Source organism: Apodemus sylvaticus, chromosome 2 (assembly GCF_947179515.1).
Source record: "Apodemus sylvaticus chromosome 2, mApoSyl1.1, whole genome shotgun sequence".
NCBI lineage: Eukaryota > Metazoa > Chordata > Mammalia > Rodentia > Muridae > Apodemus > Apodemus sylvaticus.
Genome location: NC_067473.1, coordinates 151,004,590 through 151,031,660, shown reverse-complemented (window position 1 = coordinate 151,031,660; position 27,071 = coordinate 151,004,590). Strand labels below are relative to the sequence as shown.

General features: G+C 45.3%; 1 protein-coding gene across 4 annotated transcripts in view; it reads right to left on the bottom strand.

Moving 5' to 3' along the window:
- Positions 1-716: 716 nt before the first annotated feature.
- Positions 717-27,071, bottom strand: part of Dcp1b (decapping mRNA 1B) — a 39,359-nt gene continuing 13,004 nt past the window's right edge. For 3 of the 4 annotated variants that reach the window (XM_052174691.1, XM_052174692.1, XM_052174693.1), the window contains 6 exons: positions 16,215-16,281; positions 13,512-13,641; positions 8,237-8,365; positions 5,444-6,295; positions 3,094-3,270; positions 717-923 (listed from right to left, as the gene is read on the bottom strand). In XM_052174691.1, the coding sequence (XP_052030651.1) occupies positions 843-923; positions 3,094-3,270; positions 5,444-6,295; positions 8,237-8,365; positions 13,512-13,641; positions 16,215-16,281 (1,436 nt within the window). In that variant the 3' untranslated portion in view covers positions 717-842. The remainder of the gene's footprint in view (positions 924-3,093; positions 3,271-5,443; positions 6,296-8,236; positions 8,366-13,511; positions 13,642-16,214; positions 16,282-27,071) is intronic. The other variant, XM_052174694.1, reaches the window with a different exon arrangement.

Genomic DNA, 27,071 nt, shown 5'->3' with positions numbered 1-27,071 from the left:
GCTTTCTCCACTGTGCACACTCAGCAGGGCTGGCTCCCACACGCACTGTTTGGGGACTGCAAGGCGGCTCTGCCGCTTCCTCTAGGATTGTGCTTCTGGTCTCTCTGCACAGCATACAGCAGCGAGCTCTACAGAGCTCGGAGAATCTTCGACCCATTCTCACGTGGCATTTCCTAACTGGGTCTGTCTGGAAGCCAGGGCTGGCTGTTTGGGCCCCAACTTGAATTGAGAAACCGAGTATTGCTTCAAGCCTGGGCCACTGTCGACACCTAGAACCATTACCTTCTAGACGAAAGCTGGCTACAAATGTCTTCAGAAAGATTCTTCCTCCAAAGGCTCAGATCAAACATGCCAAATGGAGCTTTACAAATAAAAGGCTAACTCTGTTAAAGAAAAGTCCTCATTGCTTCCAAAATCACAGGAAACCCTTAGTAGGTAACTTGTGGGGTAATATTGCCCCCTGGTGGTTATCATGCACCATGGCACACAGAGCCCAACACTGGGTACTTCCATTCTCTACCCTGGGCTATTCTATGAATAAACAGCTCTGAGAACATCCCTTCCCCCGAAAAACCTTACTCTTCTTAAAATGGCCTTATAAATGGAAGAAAAATTCAATCTTATATGACCTGGACAAACCATCTAGCTACTCAGTTTGTAGTAAAGGGAGGGTGTGAGTTTTTTAAAACAAGGAACAAAAGCCCCAGACATCAGCAGACAGTACAAAACATTTTACTCTGTATCACTATACTTTGTTAAAAAGGCATAAATGTGTTTGGTCACACCAGTTCACATGAAGAACCTGGAAAATCAGTTCTCAGTCTTTGTTTTCATGTAGCTGGTTACGTGGCTTTTCTCATGGCTGCTTGTGTCACACTGAAGAGATAGGCTTCATAGATTATGCTTAAGAAGTTGTCATCATTCTGGAAAACAAAGCCAGCAGGCCCAGGGACCATTACTTGAATAGCAAAAGCCAGCACTTCCTGCCTGCGTGGAGCTGAGCTGTCCTTCCCCACCTGGGCTGTCTGTCGGTGCAGACAGCTGGCGGCTGGCTGGCCTGTGAGTGTGGATGCACGGGGGCTGGAGGCGAGGCTGGGGCAGAGCTGTCCATATGTGAAGGCCATGTGCTCAGAACACCCAGCACAGCCAGCAGCCCTGCCACGTGGAACCTAGCTGAGCTGTGTGCAGGCCAGGCCAGGCCAGGCCTGAGCTGCAGTGTTTCGGCCATAGGGTAGGAGTTAGCGAGTTGGATGGTCCTTCCTAAGCACCCTGCAGGCTGCCGGTAATATCTGTGCATTACCTTTTCAGGCATCCACTGAGATTTCACCCACAGTGTGGCTCTTGGTACTTTACCAAAGCCAGCACGGTTCTTCCCATGACCTGTGGGAAGTCTCTGGCCTTGGCAAATGAACAGCAGTAGATAGGGAGTCTCTGTGCTCTTGTCTGAGGAGGGAGGGAAGGGAACTCTGGGTCTGAGCAGTGGTGTTCTTGATGAACGCTAGAGGCTTTCCCCTCCCACTCAAACGCAATGAAGCTTCTGCAGTCACCTGCGTTTCACCCTCTCTGACTTATTCCCTCTCCACACCAGTCAGCGGCATGCTCAAACTATGCATAAAGAGATTATTCCTGCTTTTCCTACAAAGATGCCCTGAGTCACTTTTAGCAGTATATCAGGAATACCAAATCAGCCATGGAGAAGTGTGACACGCACACAGAGACTGGAGAGCACAGGACTGAATGGCTAAGTCACAACATACAGCCTTGGGTAATGTGACAGGAGGGGAATGAGCCAAGAAAACCAACCATCGTTAACACCTAAACTTATGTTTACATTTTTTATTGTTCTGATAATGAAATTTGCAGGCAGTTGTTCTAAATTCTCATGAACTTACCATGCCTAGGCTACCTTATTTATAAGAATTTCTATCTTAGTGCATATTTAAGCTTAGTGATATAATTAAACTGGGAAGGCTCAATCGTAGCGGACTGTATTCTCCTGCCAAACAGATGCTCATTCCCAGCCCCATCGTTTTTGTTCTTTCTAAAACATGTTATCTTAGAAATGTTTTCAGTAATAGGGATTAAACAGCAACTGGAGAACCAGAAACACAAAGGCTGGCCTGGTCTCCTGCAGCAGCCTGGTGATTACACAGCGCCTACAAATACCTTCAAGGCGGCCTACAAAGATTCCGAAACACACTAGTTGAGGTGTCTGCTTCTGTGTGGCTTCGAGCACTACCCTTTCCAAGGCCTATCATTCACCCGGGAGTATGCTCCGCTATACAATGGAACATTAATTTATAAAGTACACACAGGAGGAGATGGGAGCACGGCAGCCAGTCTCAGCATAACACCAGACCAAACACAAGCCTCAGTTTCCTTGTCTGTGGAATTAGACAAATAAGAGGGTCTTAACTGTTACTTTTATAGATTTATTTTGTGTGAATGCATCTATGTATCTGTGTGTGCACGGGTGTGTGTGTGTGCAAATGTGGAGATGCCATGATGCACACGTGGTAAGAAGACAACACGTGGAATCTCTTCTCCCATTATGTGGGCCGTCAGGCTTGGTGGTACGCACCTTCACCTGATCTCGTTGGTCCATATAAGAGGGTTTCTTGTAAGCATTATTAAACTTAAAATAGTGCAGCCTGAGTGACCACACAGTACAGCAGACACTCAAGGCAGGGGCTGACGAGGCCCCCTAGCATTTCCACCCTGTTCTCAGCAGCGGGTCTCAAAACCACAGCTGACTACATTGACAGCAGTCATAGCTGGTACAGCTTAAGACTGAAGCTTGCCCAAGATGGCTCTACGACTGTTCCCAATAGTGAGCTCCCAGAGTGCCCTGGTCAGTCCATTCTTCATCAAACGGTCCCTTCCTTTCTGGCTGCTGGCACCTAGGAGGCCTTACTCATTCCTCCAAGTCACAAATCTCTTGAAGGCTTGAGATATATCAGGCCCCAAGTAATATTCTAAATATCATCCAGTGACTTGAGTTCAGAAGCTGTTGGGGGAGGTGGCGGCACTCTACAGAGTAGACATCAGATAACTCAGTCCACCCTGGTCCCGACTGCGGGTCAGCAGTCTTACCTGGACGAGGTTCAGCAGTGCTTCCTGGAGCTGCAGCCTGGTGAGAGGCCTGCTGGCCACGGAGGAGGAGTCCCAGTTCTGCAGGGGCAGAAGGAGGCTGGAGGGGGCAGCAGGAAGTTCTTGGCCTCCTAGGGCCATGAGCCCCTTATCTGTCTCCCTCAGTGGGGCACAGGTAGACTGTGTGAAAACCACAGAGGGCGTGAGCAGAAAGCCACTGCGGCGGGGACACACTGAGGTGAGACGGTCTGCTCACAGCAAAGACACACAAGGCAGGGTTAGGAAGCAGCCCACAAGCTGTAGCTCCCGAGATGAAGGGCCACATTCACAATGGTGGTGGTGATGGGTGCTCGGATGCCGTGGGTGGGAAAGGCTGGCAGGTCGATCCCTGTCTACCCTCGGCACTTTCCTCAGTGGTTGTTACCTAGCTCTGGAGCCAGCTGCTGATGTCGAGACCTCTGTGCATGACACCAAGCCCCCGGGCGGGAGTTTAGTTTTCAGGCAGCATGCAATTAGGTTTGCTGGCTTTCCTCAGCCAGTACCGCTGCCCACTGCCCTGACCCACGTCCCATCACACACACGCTCGGGTACACACAGCTCCCCACTCTGGCTCAAGGAGACACCTCCCCTGCCACTAGGAGGGACTGTGATTTGTGCATTTGTCCCTTCTGTTCCTTCTCTAATTATCTACAGAGAGCATGCTTTCTGCTTCTCCTGGCTCTCATGAGCATGGGGACAGGGTGAGGGTAGGTCCTGGGATGAAGGGTAAGGTCTGGGCACATGGAGCGTGGAACACTGTGACCCATCTGTCTGCTGAGTCAATCTAATCTCTTGGCTGGCAGGTCTAAAACCAAGTTCTCAAATGGCTTTCCCAATTACGCAAGTGACATTCTGAACTAGGCCTGACTGACTCCTACAGCTGCCATGTGTCTCTAAGTCAGGTAACAAAAAGGCATCTTGTTTCTCAGCCTCCAAGTACTCTAAAACTCACGGGAAAGAAGCGTAGAGGCAGCAATCTAGAAGTGGCTGTAATTTTATCATCATTCTCTTGGTGTCTTTGGGGGCAGACAATGGCCGAGGAAGACAGGCTGTTGTCTCTCCTAGCTTTCCCTATTTGATCTCCCAAGGAGAGGTGTTAAGAGCTGATGCTCCCAAAGGGAGGAGTTGCAGCAGCAGCAGGAGCACAGCGTGGGCACAGAATGCACACTTCCCTTATTTGGTCCCTGGCATTTGTGAACTGAAAACAAAGAGAACTGTATCTGTAGAAACTTAGGTCTGATTGTTAACCCTGGTTTTCTGATTCCAAATCAACAGAGAGAAATGAAAAGCAGACATTTAAAAATGGAATCAATGCTGCCTTGCAATGAGAGAGGACAGAGCCTCGGTTTCCAACAGAAGGCACTCGCATCTGGGATTTAATAAAAAAGAACACCCTGACATGTTCACATACCCAAACATATACAGTGATGCCCACGGCCTTTGTTTTTAAAAAACATGAACAATTTCTGAGGACCTATTCTGAGCAATGTGATAAAACAAGTCAAAAAGATTAAGTTTTAAATAAATAAAATAAAATATAAATAAAATAAGGAGGGGGAACTTTCCAATCTTTAAAAGCAGGTATGTTTTCAGCCACTCTGAAACAGACCTGGCCAGACCTTCAGCTGCCGTTACAGGCAGCCGGTCAGCAGAGCCTGGCTCACTGTCCCGGTAGCTGGTGGGCAGAGACAACTCTCCTCCCAGAAAGATACACTAGCTCTAGCAATCACACTGCTCCCTTCTCTGGCAGTTTGTGGGTGCTACACTTGCTCCTGCCTGGTCTTCATAATATTGTTCACCTAGAAGGCAATAAAAACAATAGTATCTTTACTGTTATTTCTGTTTCCTTTAAGAACCTGCATGACTGTTGGCAGTGTAGAAAAGTGGCCACTAACATGTAGGAAACACTCAAAACCACACACCGGGCCAATGAGCAAGCAAAAACCAACCACAGGGTGAAAACCAGGAGTCAGCCAGATGTTTTCATCCTAAAATGTTAGAGATAACTGCCATGGGTCTTCATAGTCAAAGACTGGGTGTTTTCCCACATCTGGGCTGGTGGTCAGGCCTCATGACATAAGGAGTCAACTCTACAAACACACTCTCTCTGAATGGCAGAGGAGCAGCAGGCCGACCGTAAGCACACACAAGCTTCTCTACCCCGGCAAAAAGACAAGGTGAAAGCCAGAGACCCCAGGGGCTTTGTGCAGCTGCTCTAAAGGAGACCCACGTGATACACATTCCCTGTAGCACCGCAGCCAGCTACAGATTCCACTGGATTACTAGAGCAGCCGTCTCCCCAGTCCATATTTACCTGCAGAAGAGGAGCCTGCTTCTCCATGCTGGCTGTCTTGCTGACCCAGGCTTCCAAGGGCTTTTCTGTCCCTGATCCCTGGGCTGACACAGGGAACTTGGCTGCCAAGGCTGGCCGGGGGGCTGCCTGCTGCTCCTGTTGCACTACCTGGAGCTTTCTTAGCAGCTCCTGGGTAGGGAGCACAGTGGGGCTGCTCTCCTGGCTGCCAGAGACTGACAGCGTGTGTGCTGGCAGTGTGCCCTGCTCCTTCCTGAGAGCTTGAGGCCCTGGTGCGGGAGGTGGAAGGGGGCCGCCGAAATACACCAGCTGTGACTGGGCCACACTCGGGCCCGGAGCCACCCGAGCGGCCACAGCCGGACTGGCAGTCACACAGGGGTTACACTTATGCACTGCCCCAGGGACACCTTGAAGCTGCTCTAATAGCTTGTGGCTTCTGCAAGGGCTCTGTGTGCAGTACACAGCCCTACCATTCCAGGGGGACCACAGCTGGGCAGGACCAGGAGGAATTCCCCCTGCAGGACTCAGGCTGCCACTTTCGCAGGGCCACTGTTCAGGGTGCTGTGCCGGGCGGTGCAGCCCCATGCTCCCGACCATGAGTTTCTGAATGGCTGGGCACAGCTGCTTCTCCACTGGGAGTGAGAGCTTCCTGGGCTCCTCACAGGGCAGGGAGCATGCAACCCCGTGAGGAACTAGAAGCGCCTCTTGCTGCTGCTGCTGCTGCTGGTGATGGTGATGGTGGTGATGGTGGTGCGCAAAGGTCCGGGCTGGTCTCATGGTTTCCTGACAAGGAGCTCCGTCTTGTTTCCCAAATAGCGCTGTCAACGATAAGTGCTGGGGCTCTGGGTCCAAGGTCTGGGAAAACAGATATCCCAAGATAGGTTCACACAGTTCACTTATGGGAGGGGGAGGCCGTGAAGGGTAACTCAGCTAACTGATGGCTTCTTCTATTCACAAAGGACCAGTGACAGAGGTGAAACTTACGACCTTCGAGAGCCTGAGACCACCTCTGAAACATCTAACATCTTCAGAGCACCCTCCCCTCCCCAGGACGGTTGATAAAACATGCATGCGATCCTTGAGGGGTCTGCAGCTCACAGATCAGCGTGTAAAACTATACTCTACAGCGGAAGACTGCCTGTCTTCATGGTAACCCATCTCCCCAGCCAGGTCCATCTAGGGATGCTGAGAATAAGATGCGCTGAAAATAGAAGAATGTAGGAGCGCAGGTTCTTGGCTGCTTTCCAGAGAACTACAGAAAGCCAAGGTTGGAAAGAAAAGGGTATTCGAATCAGATGTGCCAGGCCCAGGTAGACACAGTGCCCCGGCCTGGCTGCCACGCCGCTCCCGCCCTCCTGCCCCTGCGCCCTGCCTCTTTCTGCATGTTCTGCTTGAGAACATGAGCCCCATTCTAAAGCTACTTGGTTTCCTCTACTAAAATGAAAGAAAATATTCTCATGGAAAGCAATAAAAAGCTAAAATAAGTTAGAATATACTTCCTTATTTTTTTTTTTTAAGAATTCAAAACATGATTTACATTGGGCAAACTATTTTATATCTTTTGGCTCATGTTCATTTTTGGAACTTATTTAACCCAATTCCTTGAAAAATACCTCTTTACTTAGGAAGAACTATGATGAAAGAACAGACATATTTCCTTTACAATCAATAATGGGCCCTGCTAATCAGTGACTTTTGCCTCTTCTGAATAGCACACAACACACAACACACATAGCACCACAGGCCTGTGGGGCATAGACGACATCCTGGCCCAGTGCTAACCCGGAACAGGCGCTCTAAGCTGCACGCAGTGCCTGGCCTTGCTCCTGGAACAGAGCAGTGTGTGCTCAAAACTTCTATCATAGTGGACTGCCACGGTGGTTCCTCCTCCAGGGGCCTAGAAGATCACAGACCCAGTGGCTTATGATTCTGTGTTCACCAACACTTGTCATGAGCCATGCGCACAGCACGTGGTAAGTGTGACAGTCCCCAGGAGGGATGTCGGTGCTACACATCACGGATGAACAGTGTCCTTCAGCACTGCAGGCCCTCCCTGCAGAGCATGGGCAAAGCTCTTTGAGAACACCAGAGAAGCCACAGATAAAGGCGGAGGGTCTCCTGGTCTGTAGTCACTCCAGGTTTCATGCTCAGATTTTGAGATCTGGAGCCGGGAGCATCAGTGAGAGAGACTGTGTGACATTTGTCTTTCTGAGTCTGGCCCGCCTTACTCAGTACTACCTGTTCTAGCTCTCCCCAGTTACCTACACATTTTATTTTTCTTTACAGCTGAGTTGTACTCCACAGTGTGTATGCACCATGTTTCATTATCCACTGTCATTTAGGATGGCTTCATTCCCAAGCCATTGTGAATAGACTGACTTGACACAAGCAGAAGGCAGGCTGGCATGGCGGGGGTGATCCCATGAGGCCTCGCTCCTAGACAAACAACTCCAGCAAATAAAGAGATCTGAAAGCAAGAGAAACAGTCTTCCCCAGGGAAGAGCACACCAACTGGTTATCTGACTCCAAATGGCCACCCTGACAACGTGTACATGTGAGCAACACTATATACATATACATAACAGAGCATGGACTGAACAAGTTTTACTTAGATATTTAGGAATATATAGTATTTAGGAATTAAAGAAATAGAAGTCATGAATGAGAAAGTATGGGGAACTTACGAAAGGAGGGTTGGAGGGAGGAAAGGAGAGGGAATTGTGTAATTATACTTAAATTTCAAAAATAAAAAATATTTTAAAACAGAAGACAAAACAAAATTCAGAGGATTCCTACCTTGCTGGACATGGGTTCTTGCAGCCTCTGGCTGCTGCTGGGTCTCACAGGGACAGGTTTGATAAGTTTAGGGTTGTCACAGATGGCAGAAGAACTGGTCATCTGTTTTGGCTCAGAACAGGTCTTACACTGGAATGGAAAAATGTAAAAACTTCATTTTTGATGTTAATAAGAGAAGCATTAGCGCTTTTACCTGCTCTTGTCTATCTAATTGGTAAACGGCTATTTTAGAATAAGTTTCCATGCATGAAGGACAATCTATGCTAACTTTCTGATGGGAGCTATAGTTGAGTAGAAACTAACTACACATTTGCTTTAGTGTGTAACTCAGTGCCCTGAAATACCACCACCATCAGGTAGCCCCAAGGATTCACACACTGCTGGAGAGTTGCAAAGCTATGTGCTTACTTAAGATGACATAGTTTAAAAACAACCAGGCTAAGAAGTTTCAATGGTAAGCAATCATGGAAATAAAATATCTAGAGTAGAATATGCGGAACTGCTACAAATATTTAACCTAAGCACCTAAACCTTTTTGGTCTACAAACTAAAATGCAAAGCTGTCTCAAACCACTGATTTAAAAATTGCTAACACCATCTTTATTTAATAGATGACTTCTTGCATAAACAGGATAATTTAAATGAAGTGTTCTGTGACACTCACTACAAATTAGAATTTCATAAGCAGACGAGACAAGCCTCATCATTTCAAATACTGACTCATTATCACCTGTTAATCTAACCAACCGTGCAACTGCTAACAGTAGGATTCATAACATAAGTGTCTAGCAATAATGCCGGGGCTTATTTTGTACACCTTGCAGACTATAGCGTTTGCTTCAGCTGCCAATCAAGGCCTCAGGCCTGAAAGCACTGTCACCACATCCGGAAAAGCATGAGAAAGAGAGGCATCATCTCACACCTCGGGAGCCCATAGTTCCCAAGGGGTTCCCAGGTCTTGGCAATAGCTAGCAGGCCTGGGGTTGGCTGCCCCTGTGCCCATCTGTTAGATCACCTAGACAAAAGTCTAAACTGCAGTTCCTGAGCTCTGTCAACTCCTTGGCTAGCGTTGGGCATTAGTACTGAAGAGAGTTTGGAACTGCTGCTGAATCATGAACTGTTATCTCTGCATTCTTCTCCTGTGTGAGCGTGATGGGGGTGTCGCTGCACCGGGCAGTGCAGGCAAGGCAAGGCCAGAACAGTAAGATACTCGGCATATAAAATGCCAGCCAGAGGAGTTGTTAGCCTCTCTGCTGCTTACAAGGAGGTGGGTGTTAATTCTATAGAATGACTTTATTTTAAGCAAAGAACAGACTTTCCTCACCTTTCCTGCACCCTGAGACATAGCTTTGCCTCTTGTATATATCACTCCTTAGATCTTCTACCCTTTCTCTTTTTTAACTGCAAAACACAGTCTGGACTCAAAATGGCACTTATGATCATCATGGAAATGGTAATCAAAGTTATAATGGGACCTCACATGACTCCAGGTAGAATGTGCACTCTCAAAAAGGCAAGAGGTCTGAAGAGATGGCTCAAAGGGTAAGAGGACCCAGCTTTGGTACCCAGACCCAGCACTCATAACACTAGTTCCAGGAGATCTGATGCCTGCTACTGACTTCTGTGGGGACTGGGTACACATGCACACAGACATAAAAGAAAAATAATTTTTTAAAAAGGCAAGAGACAAGAAAGTGTTGGTGTAGCTGGAAAGCAACTGGCACAGTACTGCTGGTAATCTGTGTAGAAAGTTCCTCAAAAATATAAAAATGTAACTACCAAAAGGCCTACCAACCCACTTCTGGGCACATAACTAAAAGGGTATGAAACAATTATGTCCAAGAGACATCTGTACTTCCATGCTTACTGAAACATCATTTATAACAGCCAAGACATGGGTCACTTAAATGCGTGGGTTGATTAATAAATAAAATCACACAGGCACACAGACCCAGACAGACACACACACACACTCACATGCATGGGATATTTAATTTTCAAAAAAGAAAAAAAAGTAGTTCTGTCATTTGTGATCACACGTGGATAAAACTGGAGGGTAAGGTGTTGAATCAATCCCACACAGAAAGATGTAGATGATGTGACATCACATCCACGTGGACTCTAGGAAAGCAGACCTCCAAGGACAGAGAGCACGGTGGCTGTTAGAGGCTTGGGGTGCAGGCTATTGTGGGGATGTTCATAAGACACCAGACAGGACAGGGAATTCAAAGGATCCATGCACACCACAGTGACTACAGCTAATAATAGCATCTGTGAAAGGGGCTGAGAGCGAATTTTAAGTGTTCTCACCACAAGAATGCTAAGCATGTAAGATAATAATAATGTAGGGAATGCCAGGCATGGACGGTGAGTGTGTGCTCACTCACTTGATCCAGCCACTCCACATGTATGTGTAACAAAACCTCATGCTTTCATTTATACAAATTGTACTTTTTAATTGAAGTTTAAAAAATAATTTAAAAATAAAACTGAACTCCCCACCAAATTCCAGAGTCAAAAAGGATCTCAGACGTCTTTGTTTAATTCTTATCGAGAGACATGGGATTCTTTTACATCTCTACTATGTCTCTTTAAGTATGTGCAATAATGGAGATATACTTCACATGAAGAATTCTGAGGAAAAAAAAAATCTTGTGGGTTTTTTTCATTACTGTTTCCATTTCCCACTTCTTCATACCAGACCTATTTTACTAATGATCTGCACATTGCATACTCTAACATACTTATATGCACACATGAAAGGTGACAGCACAGATGGGACAGGGCTTATGGAATGTGACTGATGTGAATAGGAGAGCCTTCCATCCAGCAGGGAAGGCCAGGCGTGGCTCCTGTGATGCAGGGTAGGAGGACCCTGAAGGGCTCACCTTGTTTGGATGGGTGCAGAAGGGGAGGAAAGGCAGGAAGACACGTTCAGGAAGCAACACTAGTTTCCAATGCTTAGAGAATACCCCAAAGACCATGTGATAGCAAGTCTGACGACCCCAAGAGCTCACTACCAAGAAGAATGCACAAAGGGAGTATTATGAGCTGACTAGTGGGAGAAAGGGGCCTGGCCACCGGCCACCTGGGTTTAATGCCTGGGCTTGTCAATGATCTTAGCTTGTTCCCAGAAGCCACAACCCACAGGACAGAGGGACCTGTCTTTTGAAAGGTGTTCTCTGACCTTCACATGTGATCTGTGGCTTGTTTGTGACTCTGTGTGTGTGTGTGTGTGTGTGTGTGAGTGCACATGTGCATACACGCATGTATGTGTGAGAGCACTCAAACATCAGTGTCAGAGGCAGGTTTGGTGTCTGAGTACTTTCAAAACAAGATAGCAATAGTTTATTTTTGGTAGAATTGGTCCACACTCTCTCTCTCATCCTCACCATGATATGATGGATTACTATACACAATTCCACACCCAGCACTCTGTCCTCACTGCTGCTGGGTTCCACTGGCTCTCTTGTAAGCTGGCTGCAGTGCCCATGACATAGGATCCCATTTGCCCAGCAACCAGGAACTTTTTCAGGAAATAACCCAGGGCAACAGAGGTGCCAACTGCTGCTGGGTGTCAATCATTTCTGAGTCTTTTCAGGAAGTCAGAAGTCTGTAGTTTTTATTTAACAACACATGAACTAATTTTGCTATCTCTACTTAATACTGAGGATGTAACTTTAACTTAGTTTGGTTTTCTTCTCTAATGTCAAGGTTTGGTCCAGGCACACTAATGTAATTTTTCATTTATTGTATCTGTAACAGCTGAAAAATTATAAGGTCAACATTTCTACTAATAACAAGACTACTGAATTAAGTTCCTAATTTGTATTCTTTTCATCTTTAAAGTACAATCTACTGAGACTGTTCAAACACTGTGACTTGAAGGCATGACTTTTCTAATTGTGTCAAAATGTAATATTCAGGTACATTTTCTTATTTTTTACCCAGTTTCGAAATCTAAGCTTATTTTACTTCCTTCTTTTATTTTATTTTGCTCATTTTTTAGAGTGTTAATCTTTTATATTTCAATTTTTAGGGATTTTAACCCATTCCTAGTTTTTAAGTGTGAATATTTCTTCTCATTTGTTATAAAACGTCATTTTGGGTTTTTCTAATTTGCAAAACGTTAATTTTTTATATAGTTAAAATTAATTTGTTTTGAGTTTTAAGGCACAGTTAGGAAGATTTATTTTTTTCTAGATTGCAAAGAGATCCAAGTACATTTTCTTTTGGAACCTGAATTTTCTAACATATTTGACATTTATCCTGGGATTTAGTTTGAGGTACAGTTTGAATTCTGTACTTTTCCAAATGGGTACCAGTTGACTCAGCACTCTTTAATTAATAATCCATTTGTATACCTGAGCTGAAACAGTTCTTTATTATACCATAAACGTGATCTATAATTACATCTAATTCCGGCCTCACCTATTCTGTTGGTCCATCCAGCTTCTGTGTATGAACACCCACAATCCACAGCACCCTCAATGTTCATAACCAACCTTCAGCATCAAATAAAGCCTGCTCCACGGTCCCTACTCCACCTCCTGTAACTGTTGTTTACAGCTCAAGCCCACTACTCTTTCTTGTCTATTTTCCTTTATCATCAGCTTGTCTGCTCCAAGAACAGAAGAAGAAAACAGCAGCATTTATTTAAAATCGCCTCAAATATTCAGACTAAAGGAGAAATGACATCTTTACAGTCACACACAACAGGGCATATACTTCTGTCTGTTCAAGTCTACTTTTATGCCTTTTGTTTTGATTTATACTTTTTAAATTACCTTTTATTTATTCCTTGGGGAGGAGTACCACAGCACATGTATGGAGTTGAGAAGAGGAGACACCTTGTGAAAGTTGGTTCTCTCCTTCCACCATGTGGATTCCAAGGACCAAACTCATGCCGTGAAGCTTGGCGGCAGGTGTCCTTACCTACCGAGCCCTGTTGCTGGGGCTCATGTTTTGAGTTATGAAATGTTTCACTATGTAGTCCAGGCTAGTCTGAAACTCACCATCCTCCTGTTTCAGCTTCCCAAATGCTGGGATTACAGGCTCACCTTACCAATGAAGACATGAATTTGGTTTACACGTTGCCACTGTAAATCTAGTAGGCCTTGTAACTGAATACAATCCGTACGACAGATACTGATTTCTTAGGCTCCCTGTAATTTACTTAAGAGGCAAACCCCAGCTCCTGCTCTGCAGACGTTCCCCGCTGTCCTCAGTGGCCGTCTTTGTCACCGTGGTATCACCACAGGAAGAGGAGACTCACCTTGGTGTACTCATCCTTGGCCTTGGTGAGCATCTGCAGGATATCGACTTCTCGACCCTCTCCTGACCCCAGGGCCACTGGGGAGGATCCAGCTCCGTGACAGGCTTTCAGCTGCTCGCACTGAGTGAGGCTAGAAAGACGGGAAGCTGCGACTCAGGAAACTAAAGTCAAAAGCGATGACGCTATTTATTACTCAGACTCTCTCCCAAGGGTGTGCATCCCATTAGAGCCATCTTAGAAGGACTGCTTAAGCACTTGGAATAGAAATGGAGAGAAGAGGCCCTGAGTCAGGACCCATAAGCAAATCCAGGGTAGGAGTCGGGAAGCTGTGGCCTGTGGACTCTAGCCTGCTCCATCAGTTTTAATAAAGAGGTAACAAACACCGGCCTGCTCATTGCTGGACACAGCAGTCACGGCTGTGTTTACAGCCGCAGAGCTGCTGCGGACTGTGGAGAGAGCCTTCTACAAAATATTCAGCAGGGAAGATCGCCATAGCACAGAGAGCCCCTTCCTTCCAAAACGCTGTGAGGTCAAGCAAGGCAGACTATAGCACCTCAGACCCTGCAGTTCTCTGGCAATTTGGAAATATGGAAAAGGTCCCATCCTAACTCTGACCCCATGGTCCTAAATTGCTACAGGGAAACATTAAAAAAAAAAAAAGCCTTTTCTTTGTGTGCTTTAATTTTCAGCTCAAATTCTTATGTTAACTATGAAGATAATGGTAAAGACCTGTGAAGTTACCAACAGATTTTATTCTAACTAGAGAACGCATCTGAATCCACACAAATCAACTGCTCCTTGCTACCAATAATCAGTTTCCTGCCCAAGGCGTGAGGCAATCAGTGCAGAACGCCACCAGGTTTACCATGTCCTCTTGGCTGAGTTACAGGGTATTTTTTAATCCATATGAAATCCTGCTATTATTGTCCCTTGCACAATTTACAACAACATGAAATGTTTAAGGAACTAGTTGTTATGGTGGTAAATACCGGTTTGAACACACTTAATCACCATCTGGGACTTGAGCTGGTTGCCTAAAATTAGCTCTCACAAGCGGGAGTTTCAGGAGTCAATTTTATTTATAAAAATGTGTTCCCTGGTTTTCATCTCCTTGTGGGGGTCACTTTTTCATTTCACTGCTCTGGGATTTAGAAACGAATACTGGTCCTTTGCAAGCAGAGAGCATCACATCCACCTGGGGAACAGCTATCCTAGACAGAGACCCAGCTTCATTAGGAAACGCCCTTAATTCTGAACTGATAGAGCAAACAGCTTGGCTATTTGCATAACCAGCAGCAAAACTGAGCAGCCAGGTCCACAACCGTTAGATCCCACCACTCAATCACCTGAGCCTCCTGTTGATGCAATTAGGGAAGCCAAAGTCAGATAGCACTTCAGAACAGCATGCGAGAAAGAGACTAATAAGGGGAGGGGGAGAGGGAGAGAGGGAGAGAGAGAGATATAGAGAGAGGGAGAGAGATAGGGATAGAGATAAAGGGAGAGAGAGAGAGGGAGAGAGGGGGAGAGAGAGGGAGAGGGGGGAGAGATAGAGATATAGAGAGAGGGAGAGAGAGATATATAGAGAGGGAGAGAGATAGGGATAGAGAGAGAGGGAGAGAGGGGGAGAGAGATATAGAGAGAGGGAGAGAGATAGGGATAGAGATAAAGGGAGAGAGAGAGAGGGAGAGAGGGGGAGAGAGAGGGAGAGAGGGGGAGAGATAGAGATATAGAGAGAGGGAGAGAGAGATATATAGAGAGGGAGAGAGATAGGGATAGAGAGAGAGGGAGAGAGGGGGAGAGAGATATAGAGAGAGGGAGAGAGAGATATATAGAGAGGGAGAGAGAGGGAGAGAGGGGGAGAGAGAGGGAGAGAGAGATAGAGATAGATAGAGAGGGAGGGAGGTAGAGATAGAGAGGGAGAGAGGGAGGGAGAGAGGGAGAGAGGGAGAATGAAAGGGGGAGATAGAGATAGAGAGAGAGGGGGGAGAGAGGGAGAGGGAGAGAGGAAGAGAGAAAGGGGGAGATAGAGATAGAGAGAGAGGGGGGAGAGAGGGAGAGGAAGAGAGAAAGGGAGAGATAGAAAGGGGGAAGAGAGAGGGAGAGGGCGGGGAGAGGGAGAGAAGAAAGAGACAGAAAGAGAGAGAGAGAGAGAGAGAGAGAGAGAGAGAGAGACAGAGAGAGAGGACTGATTGTGTACTGATTGCTAAACTAACAGGAACTGACTCTGACTTCCCAGAGACTGGAACGGAGGAGGCTTCTTCCTAAGCACTCAGTGTCTGAGGCATCTGGGACTTCTGAGCAAGAAGCCCAGTTTAAACGTAAAGCCGTTAAAGGTCAGGAAGGAAGTGGAGGGGACCAAGGGCTCTGGAGCCTTTCAGGAAGACTCTGCATGTTCATTTTACTGATGGACACAAAACTTTCCAGAGAAAAATACTATTTATTTACAAATGAAGAAAATCCCAAAGAAAACGGCCATGTGGAAGAGCTCACAGCACATGGAGAGAGCAGGAAGCCACAGCGTGAGCTGAGGGCGGACCTGCAGACTCTTTCTTAGTCTCTTCTCGCGCTAAGCAGTGTCTGGGTCTGGGGGGTCAGGGCGAGGAGGACAGCCGAGAACTACTTCCTGCTAGTGTTGATTCATACATTTAGAAATACGAGCCACAGTGCCAGCTCCTAGGACACGGTCCACCTTTTAATACTTACTTTTTCATTAGTTTTGCAATTCTCTGGCACTCTTCCTTATCATAAAACCAAATTCCATAAATGGACACTGGGGAAAAACACATCAAACAAACTGTAAGCATCCTTAAAGCCACGCATTGGGAACAAATTCCTTTTCCGTCTCAGAGGAAAATATATAATAATCAGTCATGGAATGAATTCATTCAATTAATTATTAAAGCGATGAAAGCAGTCATTGGAGTGGAAGCCAGGGCTACATGAGACCACGCGCCACAAGGAAAAGCACGTGCTATTAGAGGCACTGCTGAGCGGCCTGCACACCGAAGCCTGCTTCCCTGCCTCTACCCCACAGGCAGCTGGGAAATGCTTCTTAAACAAGCGGCTACAGATTGAAAACGAGATCAGGATTCTAAACTTCTTGGCTTGGAGACTTCATTGTTTCTATATTCCATTTGCACATTTCACAAACACATTTCATCTTTATTTTTAAATATTCGGAAATCTGATGCTCATATTATGCCTAGAAACCTCCTCCCCTCTCCCTTCTCCAAGGAATATGTTAACTGAAAAATTGGCTATGAGTTATTAGGGTAGGAAACTAGAAAAATAAAATTTTAATAATCAATTTCATTTTAAGATGTCTGTACAGAAAATTTACAAATGTCAGGAAGTATGATGGTGGTGTAACCATTTAGCCATGAACAGAAATAATATAATTGTGGTTGATTTTAATCATTTTTCAAATAAGCTGTCCATTAAATTTAGTGTCTAGCTCTATTAGTTCTGTAGTGCAGGTTAAAACAACTGCAGAGAACATCTGTAATTATCTAGTTTAGGTCCTGGTCTCATACGCAAATAATCAAATATGTAACACATGAGCACTAAACATAAGCACTAAACAACACTTCACTGAAAATAACAGCCATATCATGACGGAGCAATGAAAATTAGCAAAATGTATTTGAAAGGAAAACACAAAATTAGACCTTCAAAGCAGGGAGCTGCTCTGCATGAAGACAGCTCTGACTGGCTCACATCCTTTTCTTTTCCCAAGTCTCACCAATGCCCAGGATAGGACTAATAGAAATAGCCAAAGGTACAGGAAATGTCTTCTTAATGCTAGTTTAAGCAGGTATCAAAAAAAAAAAAAAACAAAAACAAAAACAAAACCCCTTTATGAATCCAAATCACCTGCTTGCCAAAAGTCATCACTGAGACTTTAAACTTTTGCCCTGATTAAGTGCACGAATGCATGCGAGAGCGCGTGTGCGCACACACAGAGGTCAGGAAGGGATCAGATCTAACGTTGCAGCTAGTTGAACTTCCAGATGTACTGGAAGCCAAACCTGGTCCTTTGGGAAAGCAGTAAATGCTGTTAGCCCCTGAGTCAGGTGACTCAGTCAGATGACTGAGTCAGCCACTTGTGTGCAGGACCATTTGCCTCAGACATCTACACATGAAGGCAAAAGGAAATGACACCCCAAGCTTTCTCAACCTGGTTACTCTCTCAGATAGAAATACACACATCCAACCCAGGGACTCTGACAGAGCTAAGGAAAATGAGCGCATCAATGTCTTCAAACCAGTGTGCTATCAGCGCTTGCACATCAAAACAGAACCTTTGCATCAAGACTAAATGTGTTTGTGGGAACTCAGATGTAAGCCTATTCCCACAAAATCCTGGCCTCTGTTCTTGTAAGGTCAGGCTGGATCACCAGCACCTAGCCCTGTGAGGAATCTAAGTATAGCTAACATTTTTTTTTGTCTTAGTCACAATAGGTGCTTTAGACCAATCAACCACAGTGAAAACTTTCCTTCTTCAGAGACTAAGTTTTCCAAAATGGCAGGTCAGGAACCCACAGTGCAACCAGACACTAAAGCCCAGTGGCAGAGAAGGTGGCAATGGGTGTATTACCAGGGAACTAAACTAACAAGCAGTCCGACTGCCATTCTTCCTCCTGTGTGACATCTGACATAAGGAACTAGAGTTCTGTAAGGGTAGGATGCCAAGGAGCTGTTGGCACGAACAAACACCTTTTGCCATCTTCATCACCATGAGATGCTGACACACAGGTTTAGGGTAGAAAAACAACAGAAAACCCTCAAGTGTTCAAACAGAACGAAGGAACGTTCACATACGATCATTTGAAACAGCTCTTTTTATCAGTTAATATTTAGCTTGAACATAAGGTTTAAATAGGCAGGGAGAAGGAAAGATAAAGCACACATTTACCAACATTCCTGGCTACTAAAAGGAGCACCAAGATAGAGGACTGGGCCTGCACTTTCTCTCCTTAAAATAGTTTCGCAGCCCAGCAGCACCGTGAATCCATGGAAGTCCACATTCCAGCTCAAGTTCTCTGTGTCTCGGGCCCAGGCCCCCACCTTCACCAGGCCTATTACCCTTCCACACAAGAGGCTGTGCCAGACAGCCTGTGCTGATATACAAAGACCAGAGCTCATCAGGCCTTCAGGAGGTGACGAGCTGACAGGCTGACAGAAGCCATTTGCTTCACATTTCCCTCCAAGGGCTCTACTGGGGAAGGGCTTGTCTCTGCATAGGTCTGAACGCAGCAGCAAAGTCAGAGCGACGCAGCAGAGAAGACCCAAGAAAAGAGGAGCCCTTTCAGAATTCTAAGCAGACGCTCGGATTCACAGCTCAGTGACAGGGCCACATGCAATTTTATGGCCTTCAAATGTGGCCACAGAAATTGTTTGTGAGTTTTTAAAAGATACAAGGAAAGATTACAGTGGGACACTTGTTCAGTTGTGAAGTCAGCTGTAGGTACCCAACTGGAAGCCACAATGATTCGGGCCTTCGTTCAGCCGTCTACGCCCCCATACCAGCCACTCTCCAGTCACACGTCTGAAGAAACTGAGAGGAAGTTCAAGGGCAAGGTGGTTCGTGAAGCTCAGCTCAACTGCTTCTACATTTCTCCGGGAGGTAAGAACCCCGAGGAGGGGCAGAGAAACAGACAAGTGAGTTGAGAGCGATCCTAGAAAGTAGGAGCCTAGAAGGTTCCTACACATGCTCCTGCATGTCTCAGCAAGGCCTTGTGTTTATCTAGAGCTTCTTGTTGCGGTTGTGAAGCCCTGCCTGGCATTGCCTGCCTGGCACTGCCCTTTCTACAATGCCACGTTTGCTCCGTTCTTCATAGGAAATATACTTTCCGCGGTGACACATGTGTCTTCTGTTGTTCTTTCAGGAGGGGAGTGATATTTCCATGTCTTCTGCATCTAGATTTGTGGGCACATGCAGACAAGCGTGAGTGAGCTGGCTGTAGAGAACTGCAGTAATTCTTCTTTAGTTTCTTCTGGAGGAAACTTGACAGCCAATCAGGTTTCAATGGGCCAAGTAAGCAGTCATCAGAGGCAGGACCACATGTCACTTAAATGCCCGTTCTCACTTGGGCCCTCTGACTTCCACTGGTAGAGCAAGCACAGCAGTTCATTTTGGATGAATGCTCACAGGACCCCTCCCCCAATCCTGTTTATGCTTCTAATAAATGTTTCTATTTAATATGACCTTAGAGATACTTACCATTTGTTCTCTATTTTATGCCAAGCATTTTTTCAACTTGAAACTATTTAATAAGGATTTGGGCTAAAATTTTGAAAGAAAGCATAATATATCCATACAGTTAGCAAGTGGTATGTGAATGTGTTAAGGAATAAAGAGAAAACGTTAAACGGGAGCGCTGGCGTGATTACACTTTCTCTTCCGGAGCACCCTGCTCTTCCTTCCTTCCTTCCATTGTCCGTCCTTCTCTCCCTCCATTCTTTTCTTCCTCTCTTCAGTTACTGCTGTCTAAGGGTCCAGCCATTAGCATGCCTTCGGAAGCCCTTCTCTTGCCACTGGGAAGCCGGCTATCATCAGCTCTGCACCTTGCATGGGTATTTGAGGACTCAAAAACATCAAATCCCTTCCGACCTCACTTACGTTCTGGTCTTTCTCAAATGAGTGAGATAATGATCTCTAACCCAATTGTGTAACTGCTGTACACATCTGCCTGGTGGACTTTGTTTTTTATTTACTGTCCTGTTTACCCAGTTCAAGCAGTTGTGTGCTTGAGCAAGCTGAAGATGTCTACTTCCTAGAGACAGGTGGCAGGCACTCCCATAGCACCCACGGTTCTAAAGACCTACCGTGCTTTAGAGGAGACAGACAGGCGTGAAGGCACTGCAGCCACTAGGAGTGTAGGGCTCAGAACTCCTCCTCCTCCTGCTCCTGTTCCTCCCAGGAGCCTCTGTGGCCACACAAGGCTCCACGACCAAAGTCAGCCAAACATTTCCCCTGATTTTACCTATTTTCTCTAAAATATTCTCCTGCACATCCCTCTAAATTAGACACAGGTTTACATGCTTTGATTTGTATCACCTTTTGTTTATTTGTGTGTATGTGCCTGGAGGTCAGAGGACAGGAGCAGGCGCCAGCTCACCTTTAACAGTGTGGACTTGGGATGTACTCAGGTCCGCAGCCTTGGCCTCAAGCACCTTTACCTTTGCTCAGAGACAGGGTTCTGGGAAGCAGCCTTCGCTGGAGTGTTCCTTACTTTGTAGGCTGTGCTGTCCTTGACTTCTGGGTAATCTGACTTTGTGGATTACCTGGGATTTGTATTTTTTAGGCCACGTTGTTTTTCAGAATAAGAAGGGGGAGGGGAGGAAGCCGGAGAGGCTTGTATAAGCTGCGGGGTTTACAGTAGGAAGCTCTAGAGTGTCACCTGAGGACTCTGTCCTGGCTCCATAGATGGGAAGGCACGGCTGTGGCGGCTGACTGGCCTGCGTCAGTCCTGTCCTGCGCATGTGGAATGCCTGGACTGAATGCTGCTTCCTTCGGTGTGCGCTCTAATGCCTTTAAAGTAATGTTCTTTCATCCACCTTCCGCTCTGGCTTTACTGACCAAACACGGACACGTCTTGTAAAACACACTCTTCACGGCCTCAGAACAGCTCTGTAGAGTTGTTATCTCTCGCTCTGGGTCTGGTTCTTTTCATATGACATAGTTTTACTGCAACTCACAAATCAGCAGTCCTGATCCCATGATCTTTGGACACTGGAAGGTTCACAGCAGATGAGAAGCGGTCGCTATTTAATGGGAACTAACACCACTGAGCACTGGGAGCCAAGAGCAGAAACCCTGACTAGTAAAAACAAACTCCCCATTCTGGACAAATGAACTGTCTTAGAGAGTTAACACTATTAAAACTGGATAGTTAAAAACTCTATACCCAAAGCATTATGTTCAGGTGAATTAATATGCATTTCCAACCATCTATAAGAACCTGCTACTTGAAAAGTAAAAGCTGTATTTAATTTTTAGAGAATCTCATTTATCACCAAGGTTACGTGTACCATGAGCCTGCCTCCTCTCAGAACCTCTGCCCCCTCTCTGCAGTGGGGAGACAACCTCTCCTCAAGGGCAGAGGAGTCTTCCAAATACACTGACTACCTCATTGTATTTCTCTCAGGGGAAAGTTACTTTAACAAGTTCAGCAGCACAAAGAAATGCCCAAAGAAACTAAGAATCAGGAAAAGCGTAGGTTAACCTCAATAGAAATAGGAACAGTTTACTCTTCCTTGTTGACCACTTAAGTATGTCTCCATTTTATTCCTAATTTTGCTGATAATTTTCAAAATCTGAGCCACAAATAACAAATGGATTCCCTAACCCATTTCCCCATGGCTCCGAGCACCTATTTATCCTTGACAACCCAATCTTCACTGCTCCTGGGGTAAACGTCCAATGGTTTTCGTTCCACCCAGTCTTTCTGTGTATCTTTATGCTAAAAAAAATGTCCTACTTAAGCATGTACACATCTGCTGCCTGGGTCCGACCACAAGCTCCTGGAAGACTTCAACAATGCAGTGCAGTGAGCGGACTGTGCAGCCCGTCAAAAAGTGTCTGCTGAGTTAAACTAGCCAAAGACTTTATTCTCCCAATAACCCTTACCATGGCTAATATCCGTTCTGGCTTAATTCACCATCACGGACCCAATAGGCCAGAGTCCGCTGCCAAGTGATCTGCTCTACCAGACAGTAGGCAGCTGTTCATAAGGCCCTACAGTCTTCTAACTGTGCTGAGAGGTGACTCTGCTTCAAGCACTTTGCATTCTTAGGTGACAGGACTTTGCCATTAGATGTGAGTTTCCAGAGATGACAGTTTTCGTGTCTTGGCACTGGGCTGATGCTCATGTACTTATTTTATGTGTGTTATGATTACAACTCATTCTTCCTGACGACTACTTCTCCCACTGGCAACTGAGAGATGAAGCACATACTTCTCTTTCTCACAGAAGGTCAGTAGGACTTGGTAGAGCAAACAACTACTATACTCACACGCTAGCCATGTGTTGCAACAGTAACCTTGAACTTACACCTGCCTAAGTCATCTTAATTGTTCCAAAAACACTCTGAAAAGCTATTATCAAAAATGATAATCAACAAAGGGAAATCTTACCTCATAATTAGACTTTGTGATGCTTAAAGCTAAAACATAAAACAATATTCCTACAAGTCAAAAATTGTTCTCAAAAAAAAAAAAAAATCCCAAAGGCACAGACGTCTTCATATTCGAGCTGCATGATTTGATCGGGTGTGTGATGATGAAGCTTTGCTGAACAGTCTAACTAGAAACCACCTGATGACTAGATGGCGTCTAAGGCTTGGCACAGAGGCTATGCAGCCAGGAAGAAGTGGAGTGAATCAGAGGCTCTGCGCCTCTGTCATTCTGACCTTTATCTACTGTGGATACCAGAGATACCAAATGTTCCAAAGTCCTTTATGTTGAAAACAATTAGGTCATGTTTCAGGTCTGTCCTGGGATGAGGACTGGGATTGTGTATGCAATTACTCGTGGCCACCTTGTTTTCTTTCTCCTGAACATTTAAGACTATAGAACAAATACAAGATTCCTTCTGCAAGCAGTTAGCCTTGATTCTAGAACATGATTATTTGCATTATCTTGTGATTTTTGAACAAAAATAAGCAGTATAAAAATAGAATGCAAAATGCACACCAACTCTCTGAAGCCATACTGCCCACTCTCTGAATGCCGAGGCAGGGAGACTGAAGGATGCTTCTCTCATAAAGACAGAGAAGAGTGTTTGGGAACACAGGTTTTCTCTGCCAAGATTTAGGCTTTTATCATATCAAATTTGGCTCTCTAAAACAAAATATAAAATACTGTATAACCACAAGCCACAAATGCAGCATATGAATCGAAAGAGCATCACTATGTGAATACTTATTTCCTTGGATGCCAAGAATCTCACATCTGCATGGCTGAGGACAAAGCAGAAGTGACTTCACTCAGAGTTCACTCCACGGTAGCTGTGGGTTACCTGTGATGTGTGAGTTCGGCTCATGAATTCTCTCTCACCCAAGCATGCCATGTTATTCCATGAGTGAGCATGTGTATACAAGTGCACACACACACACACACACACACAAAACCTGCTCATTAAATTCTGTAAGCTCCCCCCCCCCAACGAGTCCCCTAACATTCTACAGTGAGGCGCAGAGTCCTCAGGCTGGGTGCTCTGGATAAACAGGATGGCTTGCTCAGGTAGTGTGGGTGGGGTGCAGATAGGAACCTGTTTCCAGAGCTATCGGATGTCTTACCTCAATGCATAGAAACCAAAATTATGACACCCAATACTCAAAAGTGAAATATTGCTTTACTTAACATCCTCTGGAGTTTTCTGTAACTGACAGAATGCCAGTTTTTACATAAATCATATCCTTTAGAGTTTAGATCCTCTCAACATGAGCACAGTCCTGACAGATTCTAGATGTAAAGTCTAAGTGACAAATTTCATCACTTAAGTCAAAGGAGGAGGCGTGCAATCCTTAACCACTCACTAAAGGGTAGCAGCCCTGTGCACAGGCCATAGTAAAGAGGCTGGCTCTCACTTGAAACAGAAATGGTGGCTCAAAGACACCAACTGAGATTCTCTGACCAAATAATGAGTTTTAACTTTAAGGGAACTTCTTTCTCTTTTATTAAGAAGTACACCGCAGCCCCTGAAGGTCACCAAGGGTGGCAATCACACGCACCACATGCAGTAAGAGCCTGGGTTTGTGAAGGTTCCTACTCTGACTAAACACAAAATGTCAAGGTCTTGTCTCCTGCTCTACATTATTTGGGTGAGTTTCCCGTGAGGATCTTATATTACTAGACAGATCTGGGAGAGAAAAGCATGCTGTCGTTATTCTTGCAAATATCAAGTTTCTGTCTAAAAAGGATGCAAGGACTTTCAGCTGTCTCATTTAAAGGTGTGTGTTGACCTTAGATGGCCTCAGGAGCTCCACAGCATCTCTAGAATTGGGTCTATAACATGGTGTGCACAGACATTCCAAGGGTGAGACATGACACACGAACCTTAAAAGGATAACAGGCGCATAGAAGGCAGTCAAAACCATCTGCAGAGGGGCGGGGCCTGGGGGAGGGAGGGAGAAGAAGTAAATAGGAATCAGACTCTATGGCCCCCAAAGGGTTACAAATTAGTACTCAAAATGGCTGGAGAGAAGGTGGAGAGATAGCTCAGTGGTTAAGAGCACTTGCTGCTCTTACAGAGGAAAGAGGTTCAGTTCCCAGCACACACATGGTGGTTGGCAACTATCTGTAACTCCAGTTCCAAGAGGATCCAATCCTCTTTTCTGACCTGTATGGACACCAGGAATGCACACACACACACACATACACACACACACACACACACACACACACACACACACACACACACAAAGGCAAGCTATTCATACACATTAAAATAAACAAGTCTCAAAATGAAAACTTTACCATTTGAGAATATCAATAGAGCAGCAAATATCCTAAAATGGAAAAAAATAAGCACAGCTGTCTGTGGGCAGGCGACAAGGCTTTCGTTCCCTTTGTAGTGTGTTTCCATAAGGCTCAGTTGCTTTTATTTATTTTTATTATTTTTGTTTTTCAAGATAGGGTCTCTCTGTGCAGAACTGAACTTCCTCTGTAGATCAGGCTGGCCTCAACCTCATAAAGATCAGCCTGCCTCTGCCTCCCAAGTGCTGGGATTAAAGGTATATATGCTGCCACCACTTCCCACCCTGCTTGGGTTAAAGGTAACAAATCTCAGGACTTTAGAACCTGCGGAGGTACAAGACTTTTATTCCTTTAAACACATTGAAATATTAAGAAGCCTAAATCTCATTCCAGAGGCAGAGGCAGGTGGATCTCTGTGAGTCTGAGGCCAGCATGGACCACATAACAACCAGGACTACATAGGGAAACCCTGTCTCAAAGACCAAACTAAAACAAGAGCCCAGACCCACGAGGGGACCACACAGTTCAGCCTGCTTAGCGCCTTGTGTGAGTTTAGGAGGCAAGTTGGTCCCTCTGACATGAGGTGAGGGTTAGTGAAGAATTCCTGAAATCTGGGCAATCCTGTAGCCATTCTAGATCAATCACTCCATGCAGAATATCTTCCAAGCTTTGTCTAAAGCGCATTTGACTAGAATGCTAGACAAAAATCACTAGGTGTACCTCACACTCACACTCACCCACCCATACATCCAGATTCTGCAATTGGTACAAACGATTTGGGAATTACTTTAAGTCTGCCTGTCCATTTTTTTTTTTATCCTGACTCACTTATTTACCAGGCCCTTGTGGAATCACAGAACACAATTAAAATATAAGATACAGTCTCTGTCCACAAGGGACTTGAAATTTATTACTCATGTCTACAAAGCAACTTACTGATTTATGGTAGTATAATGGCAGAGCAAAGGGTTCAGAGAATACATTCTTATTAGAGTGAGCGGTGCTTCTTCCAAATTATGCCCAACCTTTATTTGTAAACATATTTCTTACTGCTGGTGTGTGTGTGTGTGTGTGTATGTGTGTGTGTATACAATTTAGCTAAAGCTCTGGAATAAAGTATATTCTTTATAATGGCCATCAAGAAAATACTTAAAATTACAGAAAACTGCATCTCTGCTAGAAAACTGACTATTTTAAAAAGTGAATTTTGTGACAAAAACAGGCAAAGAGTCAATGAAGATGATAAGGGAGACTCTGGTCTCACCTGCTCTTCCTAACCTAGCATGCAACTCACATTATGTCACAGTTAATACAAGGGGCTGGGTAGTGTTACGGTGCTTGTCCATCACGCCCAAGGCCCTAAGGTTCCTGGGAGAGGGTAAGAAGAGGGGCAGAAGAAGGGAGGCAAGGGGCAAGGGAGGAAAGGATCAGAGAGGGAAGGGAGGGGAGATTTTGCAGTGTGTAGATCTGTTTTTCCATTTCCTAATCAACACTGGCTTTGTGCTGCCAGTGTAACTGTGTGTCCCTTAGGAGAAACACTTGGGACCAGGGTGTTTTAAGATTTCAGAGGGTTTTTTGTTGTTGCTGCTGCTATTATTGTTGTTGCTGGAATATTTTCATAGACTTCACCTGTAATTCAACCTGAAATTCACCTGAAACTCTCCGATCTGAAAAAGTTAAAATTTGCATAAGAAACAATGGAAAATCCCAAATCCAAATCTTTGTACTGTCATTTCAACACTTAAAACATTTTGGACATTTTGTTATTTCTTAAAATTTATGTGTATGGGCATTTTGCCTCCATGTGTGTCTGTGTGCCACTTGCATGCCTGAAGCCCACAGAGGCCAGAAGAGGGGACTGGAGCCCCTGGAACTGAAGTTACAGACAGCTGTGAGCAACCTTGTGGACGCTGGGAACTGAACTAGGTCCTCTAGAAGAGCAGCCAGTGATCTTAGCCCCTGAGCTATTTTTCCAGCTCAGTATCCTCATTGGTCAAACACAAAACAGTATTTCCAACAAAAGGCACAAGAATTTATTAGGCTAACGCATACAAAGTCCAACACAGCACCTGGCAGAC